This window comes from Panonychus citri, unplaced genomic scaffold, assembly GCF_014898815.1.
Source record: "Panonychus citri isolate SS breed McGregor unplaced genomic scaffold, ASM1489881v1 Contig00120, whole genome shotgun sequence".
In the NCBI taxonomy this organism is placed as follows: domain Eukaryota; kingdom Metazoa; phylum Arthropoda; class Arachnida; order Trombidiformes; family Tetranychidae; genus Panonychus; species Panonychus citri.
Window position 1 is genome coordinate 180,720 of NW_026515525.1, and position 26,408 is coordinate 207,127.

General features: G+C 30.6%; 7 protein-coding genes across 8 annotated transcripts; 4 read left to right on the forward strand and 3 right to left on the reverse strand.

Moving 5' to 3' along the window:
* The first annotated feature begins 325 nt into the window (after positions 1-325).
* On the forward strand, positions 326-2,585 carry LOC128390480 (carboxylesterase 5A-like). The gene is made up of 2 exons (XM_053350206.1): positions 326-801; positions 930-2,585. The coding sequence occupies exons 1-2, from the start codon at positions 442-444 to the stop codon at positions 2,319-2,321; spliced, it is 1,752 nt and encodes a 583-aa protein (XP_053206181.1). The 5' UTR covers positions 326-441; the 3' UTR covers positions 2,322-2,585.
* A 1,604-nt stretch (positions 2,586-4,189) lies between these two features.
* On the reverse strand, positions 4,190-5,838 carry LOC128390486 (aurora kinase C-like). Its single transcript, XM_053350213.1, has 4 exons — positions 5,677-5,838; positions 5,088-5,499; positions 4,858-5,006; positions 4,190-4,776 (listed from the first exon to the last, which is right to left on the reverse strand). Exons 1-4 carry the CDS (start codon positions 5,712-5,714, stop codon positions 4,440-4,442), a joined length of 936 nt encoding a protein of 311 aa, XP_053206188.1. The 5' UTR covers positions 5,715-5,838; the 3' UTR covers positions 4,190-4,439.
* An 82-nt stretch (positions 5,839-5,920) lies between these two features.
* On the forward strand, positions 5,921-7,494 carry LOC128390485 (peroxisome assembly protein 12-A-like). The gene has a single exon (XM_053350212.1). The coding sequence runs from the start codon at positions 6,011-6,013 to the stop codon at positions 6,989-6,991; it is 981 nt and encodes a 326-aa protein (XP_053206187.1). The 5' UTR covers positions 5,921-6,010; the 3' UTR covers positions 6,992-7,494.
* Positions 7,495-7,641: 147 nt separating this feature from the next.
* Positions 7,642-11,340, forward strand: LOC128390483 (glutamate-gated chloride channel-like). Its single transcript, XM_053350209.1, has 6 exons — positions 7,642-7,843; positions 8,059-8,171; positions 8,243-8,310; positions 8,440-8,746; positions 8,837-8,971; positions 9,384-11,340. Exons 1-6 carry the CDS (start codon positions 7,776-7,778, stop codon positions 10,028-10,030), a joined length of 1,338 nt encoding a protein of 445 aa, XP_053206184.1. The 5' UTR covers positions 7,642-7,775; the 3' UTR covers positions 10,031-11,340.
* Positions 11,341-11,812: 472 nt separating this feature from the next.
* LOC128390481 (synaptotagmin 1-like) lies at positions 11,813-17,194 on the forward strand. 2 transcript variants are annotated; one of them, XM_053350207.1, is made up of 6 exons: positions 11,813-11,971; positions 12,083-12,130; positions 12,315-12,413; positions 12,492-13,274; positions 14,173-14,399; positions 14,473-17,194. In XM_053350207.1, exons 4-6 carry the CDS (start codon positions 12,669-12,671, stop codon positions 15,020-15,022), a joined length of 1,383 nt encoding a protein of 460 aa, XP_053206182.1. In that variant the 5' UTR covers positions 11,813-11,971; positions 12,083-12,130; positions 12,315-12,413; positions 12,492-12,668; the 3' UTR covers positions 15,023-17,194. The 2 variants fall into 2 exon arrangements, with proteins under 2 accessions (XP_053206182.1, XP_053206183.1); XM_053350208.1 differs by having other exon boundaries at positions 11,818-12,002.
* Positions 17,173-21,795, reverse strand: LOC128390484 (acid phosphatase type 7-like). Its single transcript, XM_053350210.1, has 10 exons — positions 21,342-21,795; positions 19,241-19,432; positions 18,981-19,163; positions 18,844-18,869; positions 18,647-18,753; positions 18,263-18,557; positions 18,072-18,197; positions 17,917-17,982; positions 17,699-17,836; positions 17,173-17,621 (listed from the first exon to the last, which is right to left on the reverse strand). The coding sequence occupies exons 1-10, from the start codon at positions 21,433-21,435 to the stop codon at positions 17,559-17,561; spliced, it is 1,290 nt and encodes a 429-aa protein (XP_053206185.1). The 5' UTR covers positions 21,436-21,795; the 3' UTR covers positions 17,173-17,558.
* Positions 21,796-23,484: 1,689 nt separating this feature from the next.
* LOC128390475 (G2/mitotic-specific cyclin-A-like) lies at positions 23,485-26,243 on the reverse strand. Its single transcript, XM_053350199.1, has 6 exons — positions 24,872-26,243; positions 24,759-24,805; positions 24,544-24,674; positions 24,345-24,455; positions 23,957-24,261; positions 23,485-23,860 (listed from the first exon to the last, which is right to left on the reverse strand). Exons 1-6 carry the CDS (start codon positions 25,828-25,830, stop codon positions 23,800-23,802), a joined length of 1,614 nt encoding a protein of 537 aa, XP_053206174.1. The 5' UTR covers positions 25,831-26,243; the 3' UTR covers positions 23,485-23,799.
* Between the last annotated feature and the right edge of the window lie 165 nt (positions 26,244-26,408).

Here is a 26,408-nt window from a genome sequence, read left to right on the forward strand (position 1 = left end):
TGATGATGATACTTGTCAGACCAGATCTTCGTTCCCTCTGAATGAACTGACCTAACCGTTGGATTGGAAAAAATTTTGTTTTCATCTTTTTTCGTCTCTCTCTCTCTCTCTCTCTCTCTCTCTCTCTCTCCCATCATGATAATCTCATTATCTTCTCTCTGATTTTTCAGGTAAAAATTATCTTCTCTCCGCCTTCTCTCTTTCTCTCTCTCTCTTTCTTTCTCTTTCTCTCTCTTTCCAAGGAACATGAAATTCTGTTGACATGTTAACAGATAAACAACTTGAATCGCCATCGATTCAGTATAAAAGCAACTCCGAGTTACTTTCAGATTATCATTCACTTGCAAATCTTCAAAAGCATAACAACAATTTCCAAACTTTAAACAAAACTTTTCCTATTTTACTCTAAATCTTTTCAATTACATTTACGATTATTTAACAATGTTTATTAATCTTCTTGTTCGTACTTTATTTTGTCTATTAACTGTTGGGTCAACTATCGTTCTCTCATCAACTGACCCATCGGAATCATCTTTACCTTTCTCACCAATCGCTCGAAGTAAAACTGGACTAATTCGAGGTGTAACTGTTCACAAAACAAGTTCAATCGCTGTTAATCAATTCCTCGGAATTCCCTATGCTCAACCACCCACCGGTTCTCGAAGATTCGGTCGACCTCAACCTCTAACCATTGACCCGATCCGAATCATCGACGCAACCAAACCAGCGGCAACTTGTATCCAATTCCCTCACATCTCTGAGGCGATTAATCCACTATTGAACTTTGATTCTGACCACAAGGTAATTATCTAATCCATTGATTTAAAAGCCAATACAATTGGTTAATTGTTTTGATGGACGAAAATTTTATTCTTTCTTTCAAATTTGATATTAATTTACTTTTTCCATTCATTTCAAATTATCTTCAGGTATCAGAAGATTGTCTTTACTTGAACATTTATGCTCCACTTTCCAATGGATCTTCATCCTCATCTTCCGGTCTTCCAGTTATGGTTTGGTTTGCCGGTGAAGGTTATGATTTCGCCGATGCCAACCAATTTGATGGAAGTTATTTATCAGCATTTGGTCAAGTGATTGTTATCACTGTTCAATATCGTGTTGGTGTTTTCGGTTTCCTTAAAGATGATATTATCGCTCAGGGTAATATGGGAATTTGGGATCAAGTTGAAGCTCTTAAATGGGTCCAAGAAAACATCGCTGCTTTCGGTGGTGACTCGAAGAAGGTAACAGTTTTCGGTCGATTTACTGGTTCAATGGCGATCACTCATCTTCTCGCCTCACCAATTTTACGAAACATCGACGAGCCACTTTTCACTCGAGCCATTTTAATGTCCGGTGTCGCTGTTGGTGACTTTACAATTGAGAAATCACCAAATGACCGAGCCAAGAATTACCTTCGTTCATTGGGATGTGACCAATTAAATGCCTCCAAATGCCTTTACTTTGCCGATTCTGATGAATTATTGAGTAAATCTGGTTATGGATGGAGACCAACAATCGATGGTGTTCTAATCACCGATGAACCTTTAAATGCCATGGGTCGAGGTGAAATCGCCAAAGGTGTTGAATCAGTAATGATCGGATCAACTGCGGCTGAAGGGTCACTTTGTTTACTTACCTGGATGTTTGCAGAGCGAAATATTTACAACAAATTGGTATCAGGAGATATAAGTGAACAACAGATCATCTCATTGGCAAAGAAAGATTTGAAAACTTATCCAACTAAAAATTCTGAGGCCATTTTCAAGTCATTCTTTAAATCTCAAGAACGATCCTCATCTAAATCCAATCCCAATTCATTGGCTCGAGAATATGTCAACTTTTGCTCTGAACTAATGATCAACTCTCATGCAAATACATTGAGAAAAATTCTATCAGCTTCTGATATTGAAACATCAACTTATCGATTACATTATAAACCAGCATTCTCTTTGGCACCAGAATTCATTAAAACCGGTGCTCATGGTGACGATGTTTTATTAGCCTTTGGTTTGGCCTTCGATAACCTCCCAATGTCCGATGAACGTGATCTTTCAGTTTCTTCATCTCTATTGTCACTTTTATCATCTTTCGCCTGGTCCATTAATCCGTCAACAATTAACTCACCGTCAACATTAAATGGTGACCTGGTCATCTCAAGTCAACCCTCAACAACGTCCAAATTAACGTTGACCAAGCCAATGTGCAACGATACATCAACACCCAATTCTTGCTCATTGAAAAAAACACTATCAACACTGATTAACACCATTGATTCAAAGCCTTCAGTTAAATCAGCGATTCCAAATTACTCGTTTTAATTGTCGACAATCAACTGATTTCCTTTATAAATATATTGTACATAAACACTTCATCGTAATCATCAAAATATCATCATCATCATTGTAAATTAATCATACAATTAATTATCCTCTCAATCTGTTACGTTTCAACAGTTTAATTGTTATATAAATGTACAGATATCAACAAATATAAATATTATATTATATTTTAATTGTAAATCAATCATCAAATATTGATACAAAAATATTAATAATAATGAATAAAAAAATTCACAAATCAAATCAAATTTGTCTCTCAATTATTTTCCCGTAATTTTTGATTACAATTAACTATTAATTGTTATTATTGATTGATAATAATAATACTAATTTAGTTGATCAGTTTTTTTTTTGGTTACATTTTCAATAGTGCCAAGGATAATTTGATTGTATCAGACAATTAGTTAATTGTCCATGGCCTCGGTCAAGGTTAATATTGATTCTAATAAATTGGAAAAGTGAATTAATTTAATTTAGTGAAGGTAAAAAGGTACCTTAATTGTGATTTAATGAGAGAAAAGTTTAATTAAATCAATTGATGATGATGATCAAATTTTAAATATTCAATTGTAACAATTAATGTATGATCATTGATTTAAAAATATCGGTCAATGTTGATGATGATTATTTTCCGAGCTAATTTATAATAATAATTAAATGATTATCCATCATGTTAATTTAATTATCATAACAATTTGTAAATTGTGAATTCTATACCATCTTAATAATTACCTTCTTCCTATTGATTTAGTTAATTGTTAGACAGACAAAATCTTTCACTTAATTGTATCATTTAAACTGTAACTTGACCAGGAAACTTTTGGTGTTAATTGTGATTAAATTGAAATTTAATCACAATTAACTTTAATCAATGGGTTCAATCTTAAATTGTGGTTATGAAACTCCAACCTGATATAATGTTAATTGTTGATAATTAATCCTTTTTTACTTAAATCAAGTTCAATATCAATTTATGTCACTCACATTAAAAGACAATATTTCTCAATAATTTAACTCTTTAATTGCTTCTAGCTGATTAACAATTAGTTAATCAGTGTAATTGAAACATTTTTTTTTTGGGATTCAAAGGCTTGATTAACAATTAACGCTCCAAATGCAAATGAAATTCTGTTAATTGTTGGAATTAACTTAAAGGTTATCAACACTCTAACGGAAAATTTTCAAATTCAGTTGATTGTCAATAGTTGAGAGTCTCAACTTTGATTAACAATTAAGTTAATTCCAACCTTGACCTTATACAATTTAAATTCATCTTCATCTTTTAATTTTTTTTCTCATAAAACTAAATTAACTAAATTGTTCGCGTTCGGTGTTTTGAAAACAATCAAGTTGTAATTTACTTTTCAATGATTTTCTCTTCGGGTTCATTGATTAATAAATTATGTAAATGGAAATTAATTTATAATTAGTAATAGTAAAAAGGGTTGATCATTATAATCATTTGATTGTGACGTTTTAATTGAGAGAAATTAATTGCTCGCAAATTCTGTATCAATGTTTCAATTGTTGATGCCCTTGAATATTATCACAAGATTTAATTTCTCATTTATAATCTCAGTTAATTGTCTTGTTTTTGGTTTGATTAATTAAATGACTGAACAACCTTCTTAGAGGTTGATTAAACTCTGATAATTACTAAATAAATTATTGAGATTGTTTTAATCGTCAAGTTAATCAATTGTAATTAGTAGTTAATCTTTCATTGCGATTTTAGATTGTGTTTATCATCTCGTTCTGTTGGTTAATTGTAAGTAACCAAATGTACCTTGATTAATCATTATCTCTCCGGTGATTAAATTAGGGTTTGGTTTCAAGAGATAAACATCTAACAATTTAACCAAATTGTTTATATGTTTCCAGTTTAGTTACAATTAGTGTTTTGTTTTTTTCAGTATGAAAAGATGACCATTTGATTTTAGAATTTTATAAAATGAAAATTATGCTGGTCAGCGATGGTACTTGATGGGTGTTTGTGTATATGTGTGTGTGTGTGTGAGTGTATATTTGGATAGGTCATGTTCATTATCGGGGTTTGAGGGACGAAAAAAACACTGAAATTAATGAAAGAATAAAAAATTATACAAGATGTTTGTTATTAGATTCTCCTCGGAATGATGTTATCCATTGATGGCGATGAGCGTCATCCAGAGACATCCGGTGTTCTGGGTTTTTCTTTAAAAATGATGAGATAAAATCTCTTGCCAATTCGTGGACATAAGATGGAAATTCGTATTCGACGGCTAAAATGTTTTTATATGTTTTGGATACATCTTCATTCTCGAATGGAGGTTTGCCGACCAGAAATTCATATGTAAGAACACCAAGGCACCAATGATCAACTTTGTCACTGTAAGAATCATGGGCCACCATTTCGGGAGGTAAATAATCTAGAGTACCACACATGGTTGCTCGTCTGAGAATTGGAAATAATTACAATTGATTAATAATTATTGAAAGATTATTGTTCAGTTTAGTGATGAACAATTCATCTTACCGTGAGGAAGGTGCATGGACAGACCAACCAAAATCGGCAATTTTAAGCTCACCAAAATAACCAAGTAAAATATTCTCAGGTTTGATATCTCGATGGATGACTTTTTTCGAGTGACAATATTTGAGAGCATCAATCATTTGGTAGATGTACTATGGGAAAATCGAAGGCAGAACAAGAGATTAGTTAAATATGATTGGATTAACTTGTAAATTTTGTAGCAATTTTCTTACCTGAGCAGCGAGCTCATTTGAGAATTTTGTCAATTTCTGTAATTTCTTGTAGAGTTCACCTTGTGGTGCATATTCTAAAATTAAGTAGATTCTTGTGTTATCGTGGAAATAACCGAAAAGCCGAAGAATATTAGGATGACGAAGATGTGATTGAATTTCTATCTCACGACGTAACTGGTGTTGAACATTATTAGCCATTAATTGAGACTTGAATAGAACTTTTAGAGCAACTACATATCCACTCTTCTTTTCCCTTGCAAGGTAAACACTTCCAAATTTACCCTTACCCAAAGGTCGACCCACTTGGAAATCGTCTAACACCCATTGTCTCAGTGGTTTATTCTGTTTCTCTTTAGATGAGTTACTAGTATTGGCTTCTACTTTCACGGCAACAGTATTACTATCCCCATTACTAGAAAAGAAGAAGATCAAAGAAAAAAAAATAAAACAAAAAAAATCACAACAGTTAATTAAAACAAAAAAAAGGAGCGAAAAAAAGAAACAAAGACAGTTGATCAAAGTAACGCCGTTAACAGAGAGAGATTTAAAAATGAAAAGATTTACGTTCACCTTTACACAATTTACTTACTTTTCTTTATCAGATGTTCTATTTAGTTGATTGTCCATCACTTGTTCACTAGTTAATTAAAATTTATAATATAAAATAAAATAAAAACAATCAGAGAAAAATCAATTAAAACAATTAAAATTCTGGTGGAACAATTTTTCAACTTCTTGATCAACAATCGTTTTTCAAACGAGCCAATCACAGGCGAGCAACGAAACTCGTCCCATAGATGGCGCTCGTTTTGGTCGACTTGAAATCAGATGATTTTTTTTCTTGTTGATGTTTTTCAATTTGTTGATTATTAATTTAATTATTTTTCTAATTGTTGGCTTTGTATTTATTACGTTTGTGCAATATGGCGTTAACTCCGGACACTTATACTGTTCCCAACAGTCTGATGAGTGGTCACTTACCTTCAATCTATGAAGTATTTGCTGAAGACAGTTTATCGCGATCACTTCGGACTGGAATTAAATATTTATCTCAAGTGTTGGCATCTAATTATCCTGGTAGATTCCGGTTACTTTATCAATATTTTGATGAAGCTTATCTATTATATGATATAATAGTTGAAGGATTACATTTAAGATCGTTTAATGGTTCATTCTCTGAATATTTTTACCATTTGAAAAGGATTAAAAGTGATGCCAATTGTATTAGCGAAAAATTATCAACCCGAGATGTTGTCACTTCTTTATTGGTTATGGCCTCATTTTCCTATGTTAAAGCAAAATTGGACAAGATTCATGATGAATTGGCGAGATTACACTTTGAAGGAGGAATAACCCGAGATGGAGATCCATTTGCTTACCATTTTGTCAACAATTATCCATATATTAAAGCTCTTTGGGAAGTCAGTTGTCTTGTCTATCAAATTAAATATGCAGTCGGTAAAAGTTCAACTCATAATCCATTGTATCACCTTCTTGGTCTTCGTTTAATTAGAGCTGATTCAAAGGATCTTCAAGGTTGGAGATCAAATTTATCATCGTTTATCTTACCTTTAACCAAAGGTATTGGTATATTTTTAACAAGTTCAGCCATGTTGATACAATTCCTTGATTTCTGGTATTCCCGGGAAAATTCAAGATCAACCTTTTCAAATTTGAAAATTCCACCAGCACCCAAGAAACGAGATTTACTTAATTGTCCACCTAATTACTGTCCAGTTTGCTCGCAACCTCGTCGTAATGAAGCCCTACTTAAAACCTCCGGATTTCTCTTTTGTCAACAATGTTTAATTGATTACGTTGAGAAGAATGAAAAATGTCCAATTACTGGTTATCCAACAAATTTATCACAAATTGTATTAATTTATCAATCTGATTCTTTTTAATCATTCTCAATCATCACATCATCTCATCAAATTCCATTTCCAATTTTTCAAAAGAAAATTATTTTCACAACAATCAACAAATTGTCCCAATGAACATGACATCTATTGGAGCGACACAATTGCCACTGTAAATTAATCCTTCATCCCAAATCTCTGTGATACAATTAATCAATTTATACCCACTCATTGTTTACTGTGTTTAGCTTTTGATGACATTTATTTATATTTGTTTCTTTTTGATTGTTATAATGGTCGATAATTTTGCTCTTCTTGCTTTTCTTTGTTTGTCCAATGGTCAAAAGAAAAAGTGACAATCTAATGTAATGAGAGAAATTGGAATAAGCAAAGAACTAGGAAGGAAAAGAAGTGAATTCCATGAGATATTTTGTCTCTCTCTCTCTCTCACTCACTCCCAGTTTTGTATTTATATTCTGATTCCAATTCTGGACTGAATTAAGCAAACTCAATGAAGAAAATCAATAAAGAGAATGCGCTTTCATGTACTTTGTTCATTTCGAAACTCTGATAATATCTAATCAGAAATAATCGAAAAGAAAAGTGAATCAATTCTTTCATTTTCTTCAATGGAATTTAATTTCTATTCTTTTTCTTTTAATTTCTCCAGTAATTTAATCTACTTGTTTATCATTTATTCTCAACAATTAATCAACAATTAACCAGAATCTCCTGTTCATGTTTTCCCAATGAAAATTAATATTACCACTTATTGTTTTTTTCTTTGCATAAATTTTCTGTTTTCACCAGTAATCATTTCTAATTCACAATGAATGATTTACTAACAATTATATTCTCGTACATTTTAATTGCTGCTTTTTCAATAACATCAGTAAGGTGAGTAATTAATGCGATTTAAATTACACCAAACAGTTAACTAAACGTTAAACTGATTCATTTATAGATACGATTAGTGGAATGGATTGAAAATTAATCTTTTCCTTTTCGATCATCTCAATTTTCATTGATCATATTTCATTGGACTTTTCTATTACCTTAATTGTTGAATTTTAATTGTTACAATTACTTTTAATTTCTTAATCATCTTCCAGAGGTTCGGCCAGTTTTCGACAGGCTGAGAAAAAGATTCTCGATAAAATAATCGGCAAAGGAGTTTACGATCCAAGGATAAGACCTTCGGGGGCAAATGCCACATTCGACGGTGGTAATTATCTAATTAATTAACTATTCTAATGATGATAATTATCGATTGAAACATTTTCTCCTCTTCTACAGATGAACCTTGCATAGTTAAAGTGAATATATTCATCAGAAGTATATCTCGAATCGATGATGTTACAATGGTGAGTTTCAGTTGATCAGAATTTCAGAATCACTGACTGATAAAAAAATTCTAATTCTCCTGGTGATTAATTGATTGTTCGATTACATTATGATAAATATATATATACTTTTCTATTATTCTTAATTAGGAATATGCTACTCAGATAACATTCAGAGAGGAATGGAGAGACAGTCGACTTGTATTCGATGACATGGGAGGAAGGATTCGATTCTTGGTTCTAACTGACCCAGAGAAATTATGGAAACCCGATTTGTTTTTTTCCAATGAGAAATATGGTCATTTCCATGATATTATCATGCCTAATGTTTTATTAAGAATATTTCCCAATGGCGATATCCTCTATTCCATTCGTATCTCTTTAAACCTCTTCTGTCCAATGGACCTTAAATATTTTCCATTAGATATACAAAATTGTTCCATTCGAATGGCCAGTTGTAAGTTATTCAATTTAATGATTAATTATCTTAATCTAATTGACGATTATTTAATCCACAAACTAACTGTATATTTAATCTTGTTAATAGATGGTTATACAACCGAGGATTTGGTTTTCCTGTGGAGAGCCGGTGATCCAGTTCAGATCACCAAGTCACTTCATCTTCCAAGATTTACCTTGATGAAATATCTGACCAGTTATTGTACAAGTAAAACAAATACTGGTACGTAACAATTAACCCACAATCAAATGATATCAATCACAATTAATCCAAAGGAAAATGTTTCTAAAGGATTAAAGTGAAAAAACAACCAACAACCACAAACCATATGAATCAATTAACCTAAGCAGATAAACAATTAAACCAATGGTTAAATATTAGAATACATTGTTAGGGCTTCTAATTTCGAGCAATTAACTTTGATTATCGAAATGGAAATCGAAATGAATCCATATGAAACTTTTCGTTGGGAAAAATGGTTAACCGATATTTGGATTTACCGTTTAGATCAATTTTTCGTAATCGATTTGGTTCATGTTGTTGGATGTTTTTTTCTCTTCTCCTTTTGTATTAGTTAACTACGATTGTTAATCTTAATTGTTGTTGTTGTTTTCTTTTCATTGATCATTTACAGGGGAATATAGTTGCCTCAAAGTGGAATTAGTTTTTAAACGTGAATTTAGTTACTATCTATTCTTAATCTATGTTCCCTGTTGTATGTTGGTCATCGTCTCTTGGGTCTCTTTTTGGATTGACCCAAACTCTGCCGCTGCTCGAGTCCTTCTCGGTGTAACATCTTTACTCACAATGTCCCGACAAATCTCTGGTATTAACGCTTCTCTACCACCGGTCAGTTATACCAAAGCGGTGGATGTTTGGACAGGATGTTGTTTAATCTTTGTCTTTGGTGCTCTCATTGAATTTGCGATAGTAAATTATGTTTCTCGAACTGATGCCGTTAAAGCGGGTAAACAAAGGCTACGTCGGAATCAGGGGATTGTCGGTGCTCGAAAAAAGTTTGACACAGCTAAAGATTCGGGTATTGAATCGTCCGATGTTGAAGATGGTCCCATTGGGTATGCTAAAGCTCTAGGGTCAACTAAATTGCCCCGAAAAAGGCCACCGAAAGGAAATTTCTTCTCAAGTTGGTTATCAAGATTCACGACAAGATCCAAGAAAATCGATGTCACCTCACGAATTGTGTTCCCATTTCTATTTGCCATTTTCAATGCCTTTTATTGGACAAAGTATCTTCTCAGAGATGAGCTAATGGGATTATGATTTCAAATTCACCGAAAGAAAAGTTCATCATGTGTATTCATCATTCATTCCTGATCAATCCGATTAACTGATTAACTAGGGTAACAGGATTAACCAAACAATTAAAGCAAAGTTTTTCTTGTTTCACTTTCGCTTCCAAATTCACTCAACAATAATCAAACTGAAATGATCACAAACCATTCTAATCATCAGCTGATCAATCATTCTTGATTCATTTTCACTTAAACTGTCATAGCAAGTGAACCTTAGTGAACAAACAAACAAACAAACAACAAATTCTGATTCTAATTGTCACACCAATTAGAACCTTAAATCAACTGATTAATAAGTATTAACATAGTCCATAGTAAATGCCTTCTCCAATTGTCTCTTCTGTTATAATCTCACCAGTTGATTTAGTTGATTTAATGATCATGTTAACTTTTACCTATTGGAAAAACCTTGACTAGTTAACTAACTACACAAGTTAATAATCCAACAATTAACCTTTAATTAACACCTACAATCGTCTTTCCTTCAACCTCAATAATCAGGAAACTTAGAGAAACAAAAATCATTTAGATTAATATAAATTTCTGTTTACAATTTTCTGTTAATGTCTTAATTTCCTTAATCACTATTAACTTATTAACTGTTTATATTAACATGGATCAATAATAACTTTCTAATTATAAACAAATTAACATGGTTGTGAATATAAACATGGTTACCATCCGTCATCATCATCAATTACATGATTAACTTAATCATCTTCATCTTTTTTTTCAATCTATACATTAAATTGTTAATTTCCTTGGTAAACCTCAATGGAATCAATAATAACAATAATATTAGCCAACAATTAATACAGAGAGAGGAACAATTAATTTGACAATTTGTTGTTCTCAGTTAATCACCAATGTATCACTAGAAAGATGATTAAACTAATTATGTAATTAACTTAATTACCTTTTCTCTCATGTCCCCTAACATCCTAAATATTAACCCATTCAATTGTAAAATATTTACTTTAATTGTCAGTTAATTGTATTAGATGTAAAGTTAATTTATCAATCAATTTATTGAGTTTTAATCATATATAATCAATTAACATTTTAAAACGATTCTAATCAATTTAATATTTAATTGCTGCTAACAATTTACATTCAATTACTACTCTTGATTATTAATGAAAATCTAAGTCTCATTTTTAAATGATAATTGTGATTATTTGATTAACAGTATCGATGTAATTATTTAATCAAATCAAATGAATGATGTTTAACAACAATTTATAAAATCTAAATTGTAAAACTATCAAATAATGTAAATTACTTATCAAATTAAACTTTTTTTTTCTAGATCATTAAAAATCATCCTAATCATTAAATAATAACGGTAACAATTAACATAAATAGTTACCGGTTTTATTAAACTCCCAGGTAAGAATATAAAAATAACAATTTGTTAATCGTTGTAAATGATTAACAAATGATGAGATAAAGGAAAAGTTAAATTGTTAATTAAGATAACAATGAATGAAAAGAAAATGAGTTTACCTTAACAATTTATTGATTAGAATGTGAATTAATTTATTGATCCATTATCATTGAAACTCTTTCTCTTTTTTATTCTATTTTCATGGTTTCTAAGAAGAAGAGGAAGAAGAAGAAGAAGAAGAAGATGATGATGATAAGGAAGACGATGCTTGGTTTATATGGTTTGTTACGATTCTGCGGACTGGATAAGTTCCGAATTCTGAAATTCTGTCTATTCACTCCCAGTGAGGTGAAGGCGAATTCTAGAAAATCAATACAATAGTAACTGCGCTCTAATTTATAGTAATTCTGATTCACCAAAATAACAATAATACATCATAAATATAAGAGATTTTAGATTTCTAATTATAATCTGATAATTATCTTCATCTTTAACTCTAATTGTTTACCATCAACAATAATTGTGAGTTAACCTTTACTCTTACGTTGAAATTGTGAGTGTTAAAACCAAGTTGAACATTGTGATTAATTGATTGTAATATTTGTTTTTCTTTATTCCAATTGATAATTTCAGAATAAGACTGTTAATCATTTACATTGATTTTCCATTGGATTACAGAGGGTAAATTAGATTCCATTTGATAATCAGTAACCTAAATTTTAATTCAATTCTAATTGTATTTTCGATCCAATTCTGGGTTTTACCTTTTTCTCTCTCTCTCTTTTCCTTTCATCATCTTCCTCTTACTTTTCCTCTTACTTTATCTTCATTTCTCTCTTACTTTTCCTCTCTATTGGTCTTGAAGGTTAACTGTTACTCTAACCTTTGTGTCTATGGGCCAAACCTCATCTCCCATTTCCCAATGAGATGCTTATTAATTAGCTGATTAATACTAATTCTAAAGGTAAGATATTCAATTTTCCACCAATTTTCTCACATCTAATTAACTAATTGTTCTCTCTCTCTCTCTATTTGTTTTAAGATTTGGATCTATTTTTCAATTTCTTCTGTTGATACTTATTAGTCTCATTCTCTCAGTGTTTCTGCCAAGCATTAGAATCGCCATCAGTTTTTTTGCTTCTCATTTTATCGCCGGTGCTTATTGTAATTGTTTCTCTTTCTAATTGTGTTGATTGTGATTGACTAAATTGTAATCAAAATGCCACCATACGCCTATCAACATGGATACAATTTGTTATTACACCGGATTAAGAGAAATAGAAATGAGGAGGAAGAAAAAGAGGAAGAAGAAGATGAAAACATGGAAAATACATCATCAATGGCTCCTGAACCGACGACTACAACCACCACCACCCAGCGACCTCATTCTAGTAAAGTTACGAGTAAATTGCCAAGTTTAAAGGGAACACCTCGTCCTACCATCACCACCACCACCGAATCAACATGGCAAATAGTCAAAGAAGATGTTCAAGCGGTTTCAACGGCAACTCATATTCCATTTGCGGCCATTTTGCTGATTCTTTTGGTCATTCTAGTCACCATTTTGGCTTTATTCTATTTCTGTCTTAACAAATGGTGGAAAAAGTTCAAAGAATCTGATCGAGGAAAAGGATTCAAAGGTATTGACCTTAAATCGGTCAATTTGATTGGTACTATGGGTAAAGAGAAGGTTCAACCAGATCAAGATGAACTGACCGCTAATATGGAAGAGAATGAGGAAGAACAAGCTGGAAAAGAGGAAAAGGAAGCACAAAAACTTGGAAGATTACAATTTAAACTCGACTACGATTTCAACAACAATAATGTAAGTGTTATTTTCTTCTCGATTCCAACGATAAACTCAATTTCCATCATGAAATGTTCACACGAACAACAAAACGATAACAACTAGAATCTAACCTACGTCGTTGTTTCCAATTAGAAATCAAAGTGAACACATGATAACAATTTTTTAATACATTTTCTAAAAATAACCAATCACTAATCTCCACAAGATTAAAGATTATCATTAATCTAATCTCAAATCAAATCGTAATTAAAATCATCATGTTTAACTTTCCAATCGTTAGGTTATATTGATTATATACTTCGTTTTATTTGAATATCAGTTTTCGTTTACAATGAGTACCTCAGGTAACTTGATATTAACAATAATTGAATCACTTGAAAAGGTTTCCATCAATTTCATTGATAATTCCTTCATTATTATTCATCTTTTCACCATTGAAATGATATTTATTGTTGATTCTCAAGTAATCTGATGAATTACCTCTTTATTATTCAGTTACTACCTTTAATTTTCACCAGAATTAATCAATAATCTAACACAAGAAAAATATCCTGAAAAAAAGTAAGCTCATCATGGTAAATGAGATGAATGAATGTCCAGTGTTGGATATTGAAAATCCTATTAAAAGATAATTCATAATTTAACTAATACAATTATCACGAAAATTACATTTGAATCATATTCATTTTCCATCACATTAAGTAAATTATGTTAATCGTCAATGTTTTCATGTTTCAAATGATTTTAACGTAATAACGTTTGTTGCCATGAGCAAATTCATGAATGAATAGTTAATATTTATCTGTTTCAATGATAATCAAATTGGTTCCATTTTCTAACGGTAAATCCTTTTACCTCTATTCTTTGTTTATTTATCTTTTCTTCCTCTCGGTACATAATAATAATAATTTAGCTCGCGGTAACGATTATCCAAGCTGAAGAATTACCTGCATGCGATGTTGGTGGAACCAGTGATCCTTATGTTAAGGTTTACCTTTTACCTGACAAGAAGAAAAAATTCGAAACTAAAGTTCATCGTAAGACACTGAATCCCGTTTTCAACGAAACTTTCAACTTTAAGGTTCCTTATAACGAAATTATCACCAAAACCCTAATATTGGCTGTATTTGACTTCGATCGGTAAGATATTTGCTTGGACCATTTTGTTGGATTGGAAATGTAATTTCTCTGTGATGTTTGCTTTTTTATTCAGATTCTCTAAACATGATCAAATTGGTGAGATTAGAATACCAATGAATCAGGTTGATTTGGCTCAGACAATTGAAGAATGGAGAGATTTACAGTCGGTTGAGGAAGAAGGTCCCGAGAAACTTGGTGATATTTGTTTCTCTCTTCGATATGTTCCCACTTCGGGTAAACTAACTGTTTGTATTCTGGAGGCGAAGAACTTGAAGAAAATGGATTTAGGTGGTTTATCGGATCCCTATGTGAAAATATCTCTCATGATGAATGGTAAACGAATCAAGAAAAAGAAAACCTCAGTCAAAAAGTGTACACTCAATCCTTATTTCAACGAATCATTCCAATTCGAGGTACCATTTGAACAGATTAACAAGGTATCCGTGAAAATATTAGTCGTCGATTATGATCGTATTGGAACATGTGATCCAATCGGTATGGTTGAAGTTGGACCTAATTGTCAAGGTAACGAGTTAAGACATTGGATGGACATGTTGGCCTCACCAAGACGACCCATCGCCCAATGGCATTCACTTAAAGATCCCGATGAAGGTGGAAAATAATCCAATCAACTTAGAACCCATTAGAAACAAAACAAAAACACCAAGAAAACGCGTTAATTATATTACACCGAAACCGATTATAATCATAACTACAAGAAGCGAAAAAAAAATCGAAATCAACTAATTACCTTTGAAAAATTGTCTTTCTTTTTCTCTCTGGTTTTCCTGATTAATCACCATCACCATCATCATCATCTTCACCATCGATTATCTGTTTGTCTTCATCTCAATCGACTTAATCGTAACAATTTAAATTCTAATTTCGTCTGTACAGATTAAGAGCATCCAATTGATGCAGTTCAATTTACATCTTTCACTTTCTTCATCATCTTCTCTCTCTCTTTCTCTCCCAATCTTCAAATCTACAGGAAAATAGATAAATACTTCCATCATTAACAATTAAGTTTGAACTAATCAAACTAAATCATCGTTGAACCAAATTAACAAACGAAATCTTTAAAACCAAAGGAATCAAAAAAAAATTGATAGAGTGAGATTAATACAAGATTATAATTTTATCTTTTTGCATCTCTCTTTGTGTCCCCACTGGACAATTAACCATTTAGAAAACTAAATAATACCTAATTGGTAATTAAAAGAGAGCCCAATCATATCCAGCTCATCGTAATCATCATGAGTGATCATCATCATCTTTCATTAACACATTCCCTATGTTCATCTCACTCAATGACAGAGAAAAATTTTGTTAAATCAATTCAACTAATTAGCAATTTGTTTCCCTTTAATTTGTTAAAATCTCTTTTAAATTGTTTTTCTTACTTTTGCTGATTTTCTCCATCATCAATCATCAATCATCAATCTTCATCTTCATCAATATGCAATGTCTTTGAAGAAAAACAAATCTCTCTCTCTCTCTCTCTCTCATGTACCTGTTTGAACACCTCACCTGAAACTCAGTAAGATTATATTTTAATTGTTTGATTTTTGTTCTGGCACAAAATCAATTGATTACAAAGCGTCGAGTTAATCCTAATAACTAATTAGTCTCCTGCATGATTAAATTACTTCAACAATCAACTGAACAGTTAAAGCAACAATAGGAGACAATCTTGCAATACATGTTAATGTTATTATCGTTGCTTTTGTAATAATATATCACCATAAACCCTAAAGCCTAAACCAAAAGCCCTTTAATTACTGGTTACCGTTTGTTTACAGGGTTAACAATTTAATCTCAACCTTCATTTTGTCACTCTTTAAACATGTTAATAGTTAATTAACTAATTAATCAATGAATTGTGTGTGTATTTGTCTAATCAATAAGAAGAAACAAAAAAAAACTTGATGGATCTTTGTGGATGCAAATTGATAAATCCAATGGATTCCATAAGGATTAACGCTCATGAGAACGGGAATTAAAAGTAACAATAAACACAGAGAAAAAAAAAGTCAAATATCCAAATTAATTTAATCTTGTTTCCAATTAAAACAACAAATTAGTTAATTATCCAGGAATAATTAATCCAAATATAATCCAAACATGATGAGATAAAAGCAAAACTATAAATGAAAATATATCAATCACAATTACCTTTGATTATCATCAAGCAATCATCTTGTAATATATATATTATTATAATCTAATTCATCTAATTACTATCATCAGGTGTTGATTTAATTTCTGATTGCCAATTACCTTTATCTTTTAATCATATTAAATGAAACAATCAACCAACGATGATTAACCTTCTTGCTCTGGTTATTACACTTTGAGGTTTGTTCACCTTGTGTAAAGGTGATAATCAAATTAACTAATCAATTATCATTCCTAATGTGTCTCAGTTTTACAATCTCATTCATCTAATTGTCAATTTTAACCTATGACCTTTAATTATACTCAATTATCACTATTATCAGCTGATTGCAAGATAAACAACAACAACAACAGCAACAATTACAAATAATATTGATTAGAATTGGAAAAATTAATATTGATGAAAACCATTTAAAATCTGATATTAATTAACCTGGAAAAACAAAAAGCTTTTATTTACAATTAATGTGCAACAATTGGATGTAAATAGAGATGATTAATTAACCATCTCGATTACAATTAAGATTTGATTTTTGGTCCAAAGATAAATTAACATTTGTAAACGAAATCAAATTATTATGTAGACTCAATAAAGTGACAGTTAACAAATCTCTTGATTTTTTTAATTCTGTTGATTTGATTAATTGATTAAACCAAATTTATAATACATTTATAAAGTAGCAGATTAAATAATTGGTATATTTTATATTATAATTATGGATTAACAGGATTAACTGGGAGGCTTTCAAAGGGATTATGAAAAGTTGATGATAAAATAATTATTAATAATATTTGAGATCCTTGAGATGATGATTTGTTGATTTGTGTAATTAATTAAACACTCATACACTCACTCGTGTCATCTTGATTGACTGAATTAAAAGGATTGATTAAATTTTCCCAACCATTGGGTCAACACCAACAATTAATTGATTGAAAATTTCTTTGGCAATTTAAATATCGTTATAAACTTTTCAAACCTCATGGTTGGTCAAAAGGCCGATGATTTCGTTGGGTAATTATCACAGAATCAATTATTGTCTCCTATTAGAATGATAAACAAGATTATTAGAGAGATAGGAACAATTAGATTAAACAATCAAATCAACTAATTAACTTACACTTGGCACTGAAATTTGTTGTAACATTAAGTGTGTTGAATTGAAGGCAGTTAATTTGGTGTAACTGTAATCAGTATTTCTGAAGGCACTCCAAGCGGGTGAGTCCTCTTTGAACCCATCTAAATCCTCTTGATTTCCCTTAATTAACCAACAATTAAGAAAAAAAAATCCAATTAGAAACAATTAGAAGGTAGAAAATTAAATGACAATAATCTTACAGCTGATCCAGAGATGATATAAGTTGTAGCATTTGGATTTTGATATGGATTAGGAGATCCACTGACCTGTATTTGGAAATTGATCAAACAATTTAAGACTATTAGAACAATTAACTAATTATAAGGACAAATTTTCTTATTGAATCAATACTTACCTGTAGATCATAAACTGGATACATCCTTTCGTACTGGTGATTGTGTCCACCAAAGACAAGATCAACACCTCCTTTATAAAAAAGATCCTCCAATCCCTTGCCAAGATAATTTGATCCAGTTCGTATCTGATTGATTAGAAATTTACAATTAACAATCAAAGTTCAATAATCGATCTGATCTTTCAACTAACCCAAGTGGTTCCTCCTGGACATCGGCCGAACCTCGAACTTGAACAGTAGAAAGGTCTATGTCCAAGAACAATTATCCAGGGATGTTTGGCTCGATTTTCGGGCTGATTGGCTTCGGTCAGTACGTTATCGAGCCATTCCCTTTGTTCAGACACTTTTTTGGCCCCTCCGCCCTCGAGGTAATAATAAAATTCAGTTGAAATTGTGATGAACAAAATTGGACCCACAGTAAATGTATACATGTCATTGGAATCCCCTGGCATCTTATAACGATATCGATAAGCGATACCGTTATCCCTGTACATTAAGTAATCAAAGCAAAGTAAATTAACACAATTATATCAACAATTAACTCTTGTAATTATTGAAATACTAATAATAATTACCCAATGATTGGTAGATATTCATGATTTCCAGGAACAACCATGTATGGAACTGCAGAAGTCATTGGTTCAATTGCTTGCATGAATTCATCTCCAATCAATCCATGACTCTGTTAATTATCAAACAATCAACTTTAATTAATTATCTTGTAAAAGTAAAAGTTAACAATTAAACGTTAATAATGAAAATTAAAACTAACTGAATACAAATCATAAGCAATATCGCCTGTGGTAATAATAAGAAAAAGGAGAAAACAAAAAGAAAATAATGATTAATGATCAACCGATTAAAAGTAATACAATTTAGCTAATTAATTATCGAATTTCAATTTCTTACCAATATGAGCAACTACGTCAAAATCACCAGCTCTCGACCTGTTGTTCAGAATTGGAATCGCTTGACCATTTTTAAGTCCAAGATCCCCGAAAATGGCAACTCGAGGTGACCAATTGGTCCCAAAGGGCAAAGTTTTGAAACTGAATATCGGACTGAGATTGTCCTTTGCACCAACTTGATAATCTAACGATTAAAAAAAATAAGTTTGCTCACAATTAACTGGCCAATCTAATTGGTAATTGTGACAATTTAATTCTTACAATAAGTTGTATCTGGTTCTAAATTGTTCATCACTGACCAGTATGAGAAAATCTCTCGGCCAAATGAACCAAATCTACGTAAATGTCCACCCGATTGATTAGACAATTGATTAGCCTCTAATCCCCACTTGACCATTGAATCTGAAACTGATTTAATATCATTCCAACTAACTGTCATTGAACTTGATTCCTCTGTGGATAAACAATTAAAATGTGATTAGTAAATCATATTGGAGTTCATTGATTGTAATCAACCTTGATCATCAATAACTGTTTGATAATCAAAGGTTATGCTGATTTAATCAGGAAGAAATTAAAAGTCACAAATTACCCGGATCATAACAACTAATTGTTAATCAAATTGTTAATTCATGAACAAATCAAATCAAGGATAAAAATCGAGATTCAAATGATTATTATATTTAATTAATCAACAGTAATTATAATGATCATGAATGATAATCACAAAAAAATAATCTCACAATTAGTGTTTCTATTTATTTTCCAATTGTTACAATTAACTTTTATCGTCAAGTTAAATTGTAAATATTAGCTAATTACAATAACGATAACGACGACAATTGAGTTAATTGTTGTAGTAATAACAATAATAATAATAATAATAGTTGTAATCAAGATCAATCAAGTGAATGGTTAATTAGCTTGTGAACATTGATTCACAATTGTGACAATCAAAAGTGATCAATTAATTGTGAGTCGATTTAAATAATTATCCAAACAAAACCTAAATAAACAAACTCGGAAGTGATTAAAATTAATTTAGTTTGCTGCTCTTAACCTTCATTCAGATGATTAACGATTTACGAGTATGATTACGATTGTAATTAGATTGTCAGTCCAGATTAAATTGTTACACATTACGGAAACTGGTTTAACTATTTAGTTGAGGTCAAATCATCATCACAATTAACAATTTTAATCATCATGATAATGATTAAGATACTTTGACATTATTAAATTGGGAACTCAATCAATTAATTAAATTACAATTAACTATTATTTGAAACAATTGTAACAATGTTGTTACCCAATCATGAAAATACTGATCAATATTTATTGATTTAATTATACCAACCACCTTAACTAATTAATTAACTAAACAATTGATCATTATAATGACCTTAATCCAATCAATAATTTTTATTGCTAAATTGTTGATTAATTCAAGTATCAACTCAAGTTTAAGGTTAGTTTAGGTTAAAGTGATTATTAAATTGTTCATCAATCAGTACCATCAACAATTTGTCAATTGTTGTTAATTTTTTACAATTTGAAACATTTTTATTTCAAATAATATCATCAAAATCAACAACAATTAACAATCAAATGATTATCAAGTCAATTGCAATTATCTAATTGTAGAGTTGATTATTTTGTCCTTTTTTGCACCCAATCAACAATGACAATTAATTTAATCATCATTTCTGATTATTAATTCATTTTTCTTGTCACTCACTCATCTGGTACCTTGATTGTTGTTGCTAATTGTCAACAATTAACTGACCTTGCCATTGAAGATGGTAATGATTTACATAATTGATTAACACATTGATTAAAGAGAAAATCAATTTCCATCGTAATTAACAAGAGACATTGATTTGATAATCAATGTCCCTTGTCAGAAATGATTAAATTAATTGTTCAAATTTGATTGTAATTAAAAAAATTTCCCATTCGATTATCTAATCAAACTGATTTAATGTAAATAAAAACTCCTAAACAATTAAATAACAATAATAACATCGTTCTGACGTCAATGTATGAAATTTAATCCATTGCAATTACTTTTCAAATCAATTAATACATTAATTAAGTCAAACAATATGGTTACAATTAGATTAACAATCAACAACAAAAAAAATAAACTAATCATTTTCTTAAATGATTTAAATGATAATCAAGCAAATAACAATCAGATCAAATATATTAATCCTAATTTAGATGAGAGAAAAGCTTATGATGATTAAGAATTAAAATTAGTTGATTGTGATAAGCATTTTGACACAAAATCAACTAGTTGATGAATTTACTAAATTAGTAGATGAACAATTAATTTAATTATTGTTGATTGTAAACTCACCAGAAAGTGAAAGATGAACTTGACTTGGACCCTCAGGCATGGACCTGATACAATTAGAGACAAAGAAACACATCATATAATCAAACAGATTCATATTGATTGATTGTCGATCCTTGTAATTAGTTAATTGTCAACAGAAACATAAAATTTGATCCCAATTAAAAATGAGAAAATGATTTTTAAATTTTTATACAACAAAAAAAAACAATCACAGTAAATGAAACCAAAGACAAAATATCAACAGAAAGTGAAATGTTGGTTACAAGATTGAGACTTGAAAACAAAAAACTAAATTGTTACAGTTAACAAGACACAATTTAAAACTGTTGATTGCAACCTGATTGATTGTGAACCATCAAAAGGTTTACCTTTAAATGATCAAATCTACAAGGTAACAATACAAAAAGTGATGATTAAGAGACGATGATGATGATGATGGTTGAGGGTTGATTGAGATTGAATAGAAACTAAAAAGAGGACGAAAACTTTCACTCGGAAGGAAGATAAGAGAGAGAAAAAGAAAGAGAGGGAGAGGGAGAATTACAGGTAATGATGATGGAGAGCAAAGAGAAGACAAATGAGAGAGAGAGAGAGAGAGAGAGAGAGAGAGAGAGAGAGAGAGAGAGAGAGAGATGATGATGAGGATGATGACGAAGAAAAAAAGTTGAAACAAGTTCTGTAAAAAAGTTCGAGATGAAATTTTTTACTCTTACCTTTGACCTAATATATTAATGATTTATAATAATTTTACAATCAATTAACGTCGGCAATTGAATAACCAGTTAATTATTATGATTAAAATGAATAAATTTCAATATGCTCGCTAACGGCAATCAGTTGCTTCTTTTAATTGTTGTTAAGGTTAATCGAGGGTTCGATTAATGTTAATACTTTCGAGTTACTTTTTTGTTGTTGATTCTTTTTTTTTCATCTTTATTTATTTGTTTTCTGTTCATTTCAAGGATTGATTAATCTTCTAAATTAGTTGGTTAATCCAAATTGATTAAATCAATTGCTCATCATGATTAGAATTTAAACTTTAATTGAATCAACTTTTCTAATAATTGTTAGTGACAATGAATCTCAGTTTTGTTTTAATTGTTTCGGTGTAAATATTGACTAAGTGAATTTTGTTATTTCCGTTTTCAATTAATCATAACAATCAATTTTAATTGTATTAAGGATAAGCAAATAATTAATATGATAACCCTGGCCTAGTATTTTGATTAGTTAATCACAATTAGGACGGTTAATTGTTTTATTATTAGAAAGTTTCTTTCAATTTATCAGATTGATTCATCTACGGGTTAGATTATGATCATGATGATTAACGTAATCTAATTTATTTAAAGTATCAAATTGTGAACATACGAAGGGTAAAATTAATTGTTACCTTAATTGTGATTAACTGGATGTAGAAATTAAATTTCTACAAAACCAATTGTTACAGTTAAATTGCAAGAGAAGGTGTTAATTAAATATCTAATTTAGTTACTACTTGACCACACCAACGGAAGCCAATTAGGAGAGTCTCTTCAATCAATTCTTAATTGTGATTAGACTAATTTTCTTTAATCATTCCATAAGTTCACAATTAAGCTAATTGTTACCACTCTAATTCTAATTTCCATCTTAGTAATAATTAAATTATTCTCAATATATAAAACCGAACCTTTTTTTTTTCTTCTTCTTCAATTCCCTTAAAAAGATTCACCAACTTTTCTGTAAATGTTTTCTAACAATTAACTAACCAGCAATTTGGTTTCTCATTTAATTCGCAATTTCTTAATTATGCTGTTTAATGTTTGTTCTAACTGATTGTTCACTGCGATTAATTATCACGAATATGATTTAGTTTAATCTTCCGCTTTCATTTGTTTTCTTTTTCTCCAAACTAATATCTCTCTCTTTCTCTTACTCTTTACAACCATTTTAATTCATCATTAAGAATCAAACCAAATCAAGATAATTGTGTTTACTTTTCAGTTAATTGTTGGAAGAAAAAATTGTTAATTTGTTCAACTTGTTTTCGTGTCTTAATCTTTTTCATTTACCAACAATTTGGTCTACAAAATTGTTCACTTGTATCTCTCTTAAGGATAATTTAAAGATCATTGTTGTAGATTTTGATTAAGCAAACTAATTGTTTTAAGGGTTTTGTTAAAATATTATGAGTTTTATTATAATTATTGATTTATTGTCACTGATAAACTTGAAAGCTTAGATATCCAAGCAAATCAATGTCAATGGATCAATCATTTAGGTCAATGAATACATTGCTTTATTTTATATGATTAAATAAATTTGATGGATCCACCTCATGATTTTTTGGTTAACATTTTACAAAGACGTCCACGTTTAGCAGGGAGCTTCAGAGTACCAAATTAAGTTTATATGACAATTCACAGTATTATGGGTCAGAGTATTAGGATAATTATCATAGGAATTAAGTAATAAATTATGGGAGTAATTTAGGCGATTCATGTTCACCAATGTCGATTAATGATACAGAAAAATATCTAAGAAAAGGAGAATAAAGAGACATTCAAGATTTTAGTTAATTTGTCATGTTGATTGTCATTTTTGAGTTTTAGTTTTGGTTTTGGTTTACTTACTTTTCTTGAGCATATTTATTGAAAATGGCTTGTTGCGGTTTGCCCAATTTTAAAAGAGCATCGTTTTCCTCTTTGGTGGTTTTTCTTACACGATGCAAGGTATCGATACATGTTTGAAGTTCAACTAAATGAGCATTCAGTTGTTCTTCAGAATATCCTGGGAAAAATGCCTGCCCAGTTTCTCCAGATAAAGTTAAGTCGATACCAAAAATATCGGCCGCTAAAATGATAGCTGAAACGGCAATATCGTTTGGCAGGTAGGCTACACAGGGATCACATTCCATCAGAGCTAAATAACACAAATACTAATAAAACAAAAGGAAAGTAAAATAAAGTTTAGTTATATTAGCACAATTAAGAAAGTGACCAATTAAAGGTATGTTTTTACCTCTGCCATTATGCCAACAGTTTGTGGTAAACCGAGTTCCAAGCCAAGGGAGCAAAGATGTTTACGTAAAAAATAATGGATTGTTGGGGCGGAAACATTGAATTCCAAAGTCTAAACAGTAAATAGGAAAAAATATTCATAAGTTTATGGATAATGATATTTAAAAATTAACAAAATAATCAAGTTTCATGATAATTACCTTAAGAATTTGGGCTTCCATGTTTAAAATATCAAATTTGTCATAAGCATTATCGGTAATATAAACAAATTCATGAACGTCAGGTGGATAGATTTCCTCATATTTAGATGAAATAAATAAAGCAGTTGTTCCTGAAAATGATTTAAAAGAGACAATTTCAATTAGAATTAAAATTTTGAAAATCATCTTTTAAATTAAAGCGGGAAAAAACTTACCTAAAAGTTGAAACTTGGATCGGATGACACCAAGATCAGAGAGGAATCTGAAAATGTAAACAGTTGGAAAGTTAATTAACTGAAAGTAAGATTCAAACAAAGGGAGAACTTACCTGTCAACAAAGTTAACAGCGAGAAACAATGTTTCTGAAGTCATTTTATATTCTTCAACAACTTCAACCATCCAATCAATTAATATGGTTCGCATTTTACCATTTAATTCATTTTTGTGTTTAGTTAAATACTTTGGGTCAGCACGAGTTTTTTCTTGAAGTTTCAATAGATATTTTTGAATTTCCTCTTCATATTCGGGGATACTTAGGATTAACATTTTAGAGAAGCACCAGTCATCTTCATGTGATTCGAAGGTGTCAATACTCATTTCAGAGATATCTTCAGTTATATCTGCTTGCGAGGATGAGATTTCCAAGTCCTCAACGTTTTCTTTGTCCTCACATTGAGGATCTGACTTAGTTACAATCTCTTTTGCTTCCTTATCGACAACAATGGTGGCTTTTGCTTCTTCTTCTGTAATAATCGGTGTCTCTTCGTCAACTAAAATTTTGACAGTTTCTTCGTCAACTTGAATTTTTGATATTTCTTCATTTGATTCAATTTTAGGGATCTCTTCATCAATTTGAATTTTGATTACCTCTTCATCGATAAGAATTTTACATACTTCTTCATCTACACTCATTTGTGAGGATACATCACATTGATTTTCATCTTGAAGGGTAAGATTTTCAAGCGCCACATTTTCTTTGATAATTTCAGGCGTTGTAGATTTAGAACTATCTTCAACTTTAACCTCTTCCACCTTAACAGATTCTTTAGTAGATTTCACTTTGGGCTGGTCTTCAAGCACCTCATTCTCTTTTTCACATTGAACAGCCTTCTTTTTAAGTTCAGCTTTAATATTATCAATGGCACTTTCCTTGGACACATTACCAGTTTTAGAAGATTTTGAAGGAATAGTTATCGTACCCAATGGCTTACGCCTTGCTCTTTCTGCGAGAACAACATTAGCAACTTCTCCAAGAACACGATTTCTTCCATTTCTAGTGGTAGCCATTGATAAAACCAATTTACAACAAACAAATAGTATTAAGTAAGATACACTTTAAAAGATAAAATAAAATGGATACACTTGACAATTGATGATTGAATAAACACTTTTAAGATAATAAAAAAGGAAAAATTAAATAAAAAACGATAGAAAATAATTGAAAATAAAACAAAGATGGGCAAAGGAAGATTAAGAAGTTGACGGGTTAAAAAGAAAAGAAGAGAGAAAGAAGACAAATAGATTTTGAGAATCGGAGAAGGACAACAGGATGACCACAAAGACGAAGATGATGGTCGATTAAAGGAAATTAATTGAAGTGGTCAAACCATTGGGAAAGAACAATTAAAATTTAAATTGATTCAAGTGGCAACAATTATAATAATGTCCGATTATTAACAATTTACACAGAGTAAATGTACTCAAAGATTAACTGTGGACGCGTTAAAATTTAAAATGGTAACCAAAGTAACCGAATACAAACCGACCAATGAGAAGAGTTTGTTTGTTTCGGTGAAGAGAAACAACAAAGAAAAATCGGTGTCGCCATCTGTCGGTCGAATGAAAATCAACATAACCGAAAATAT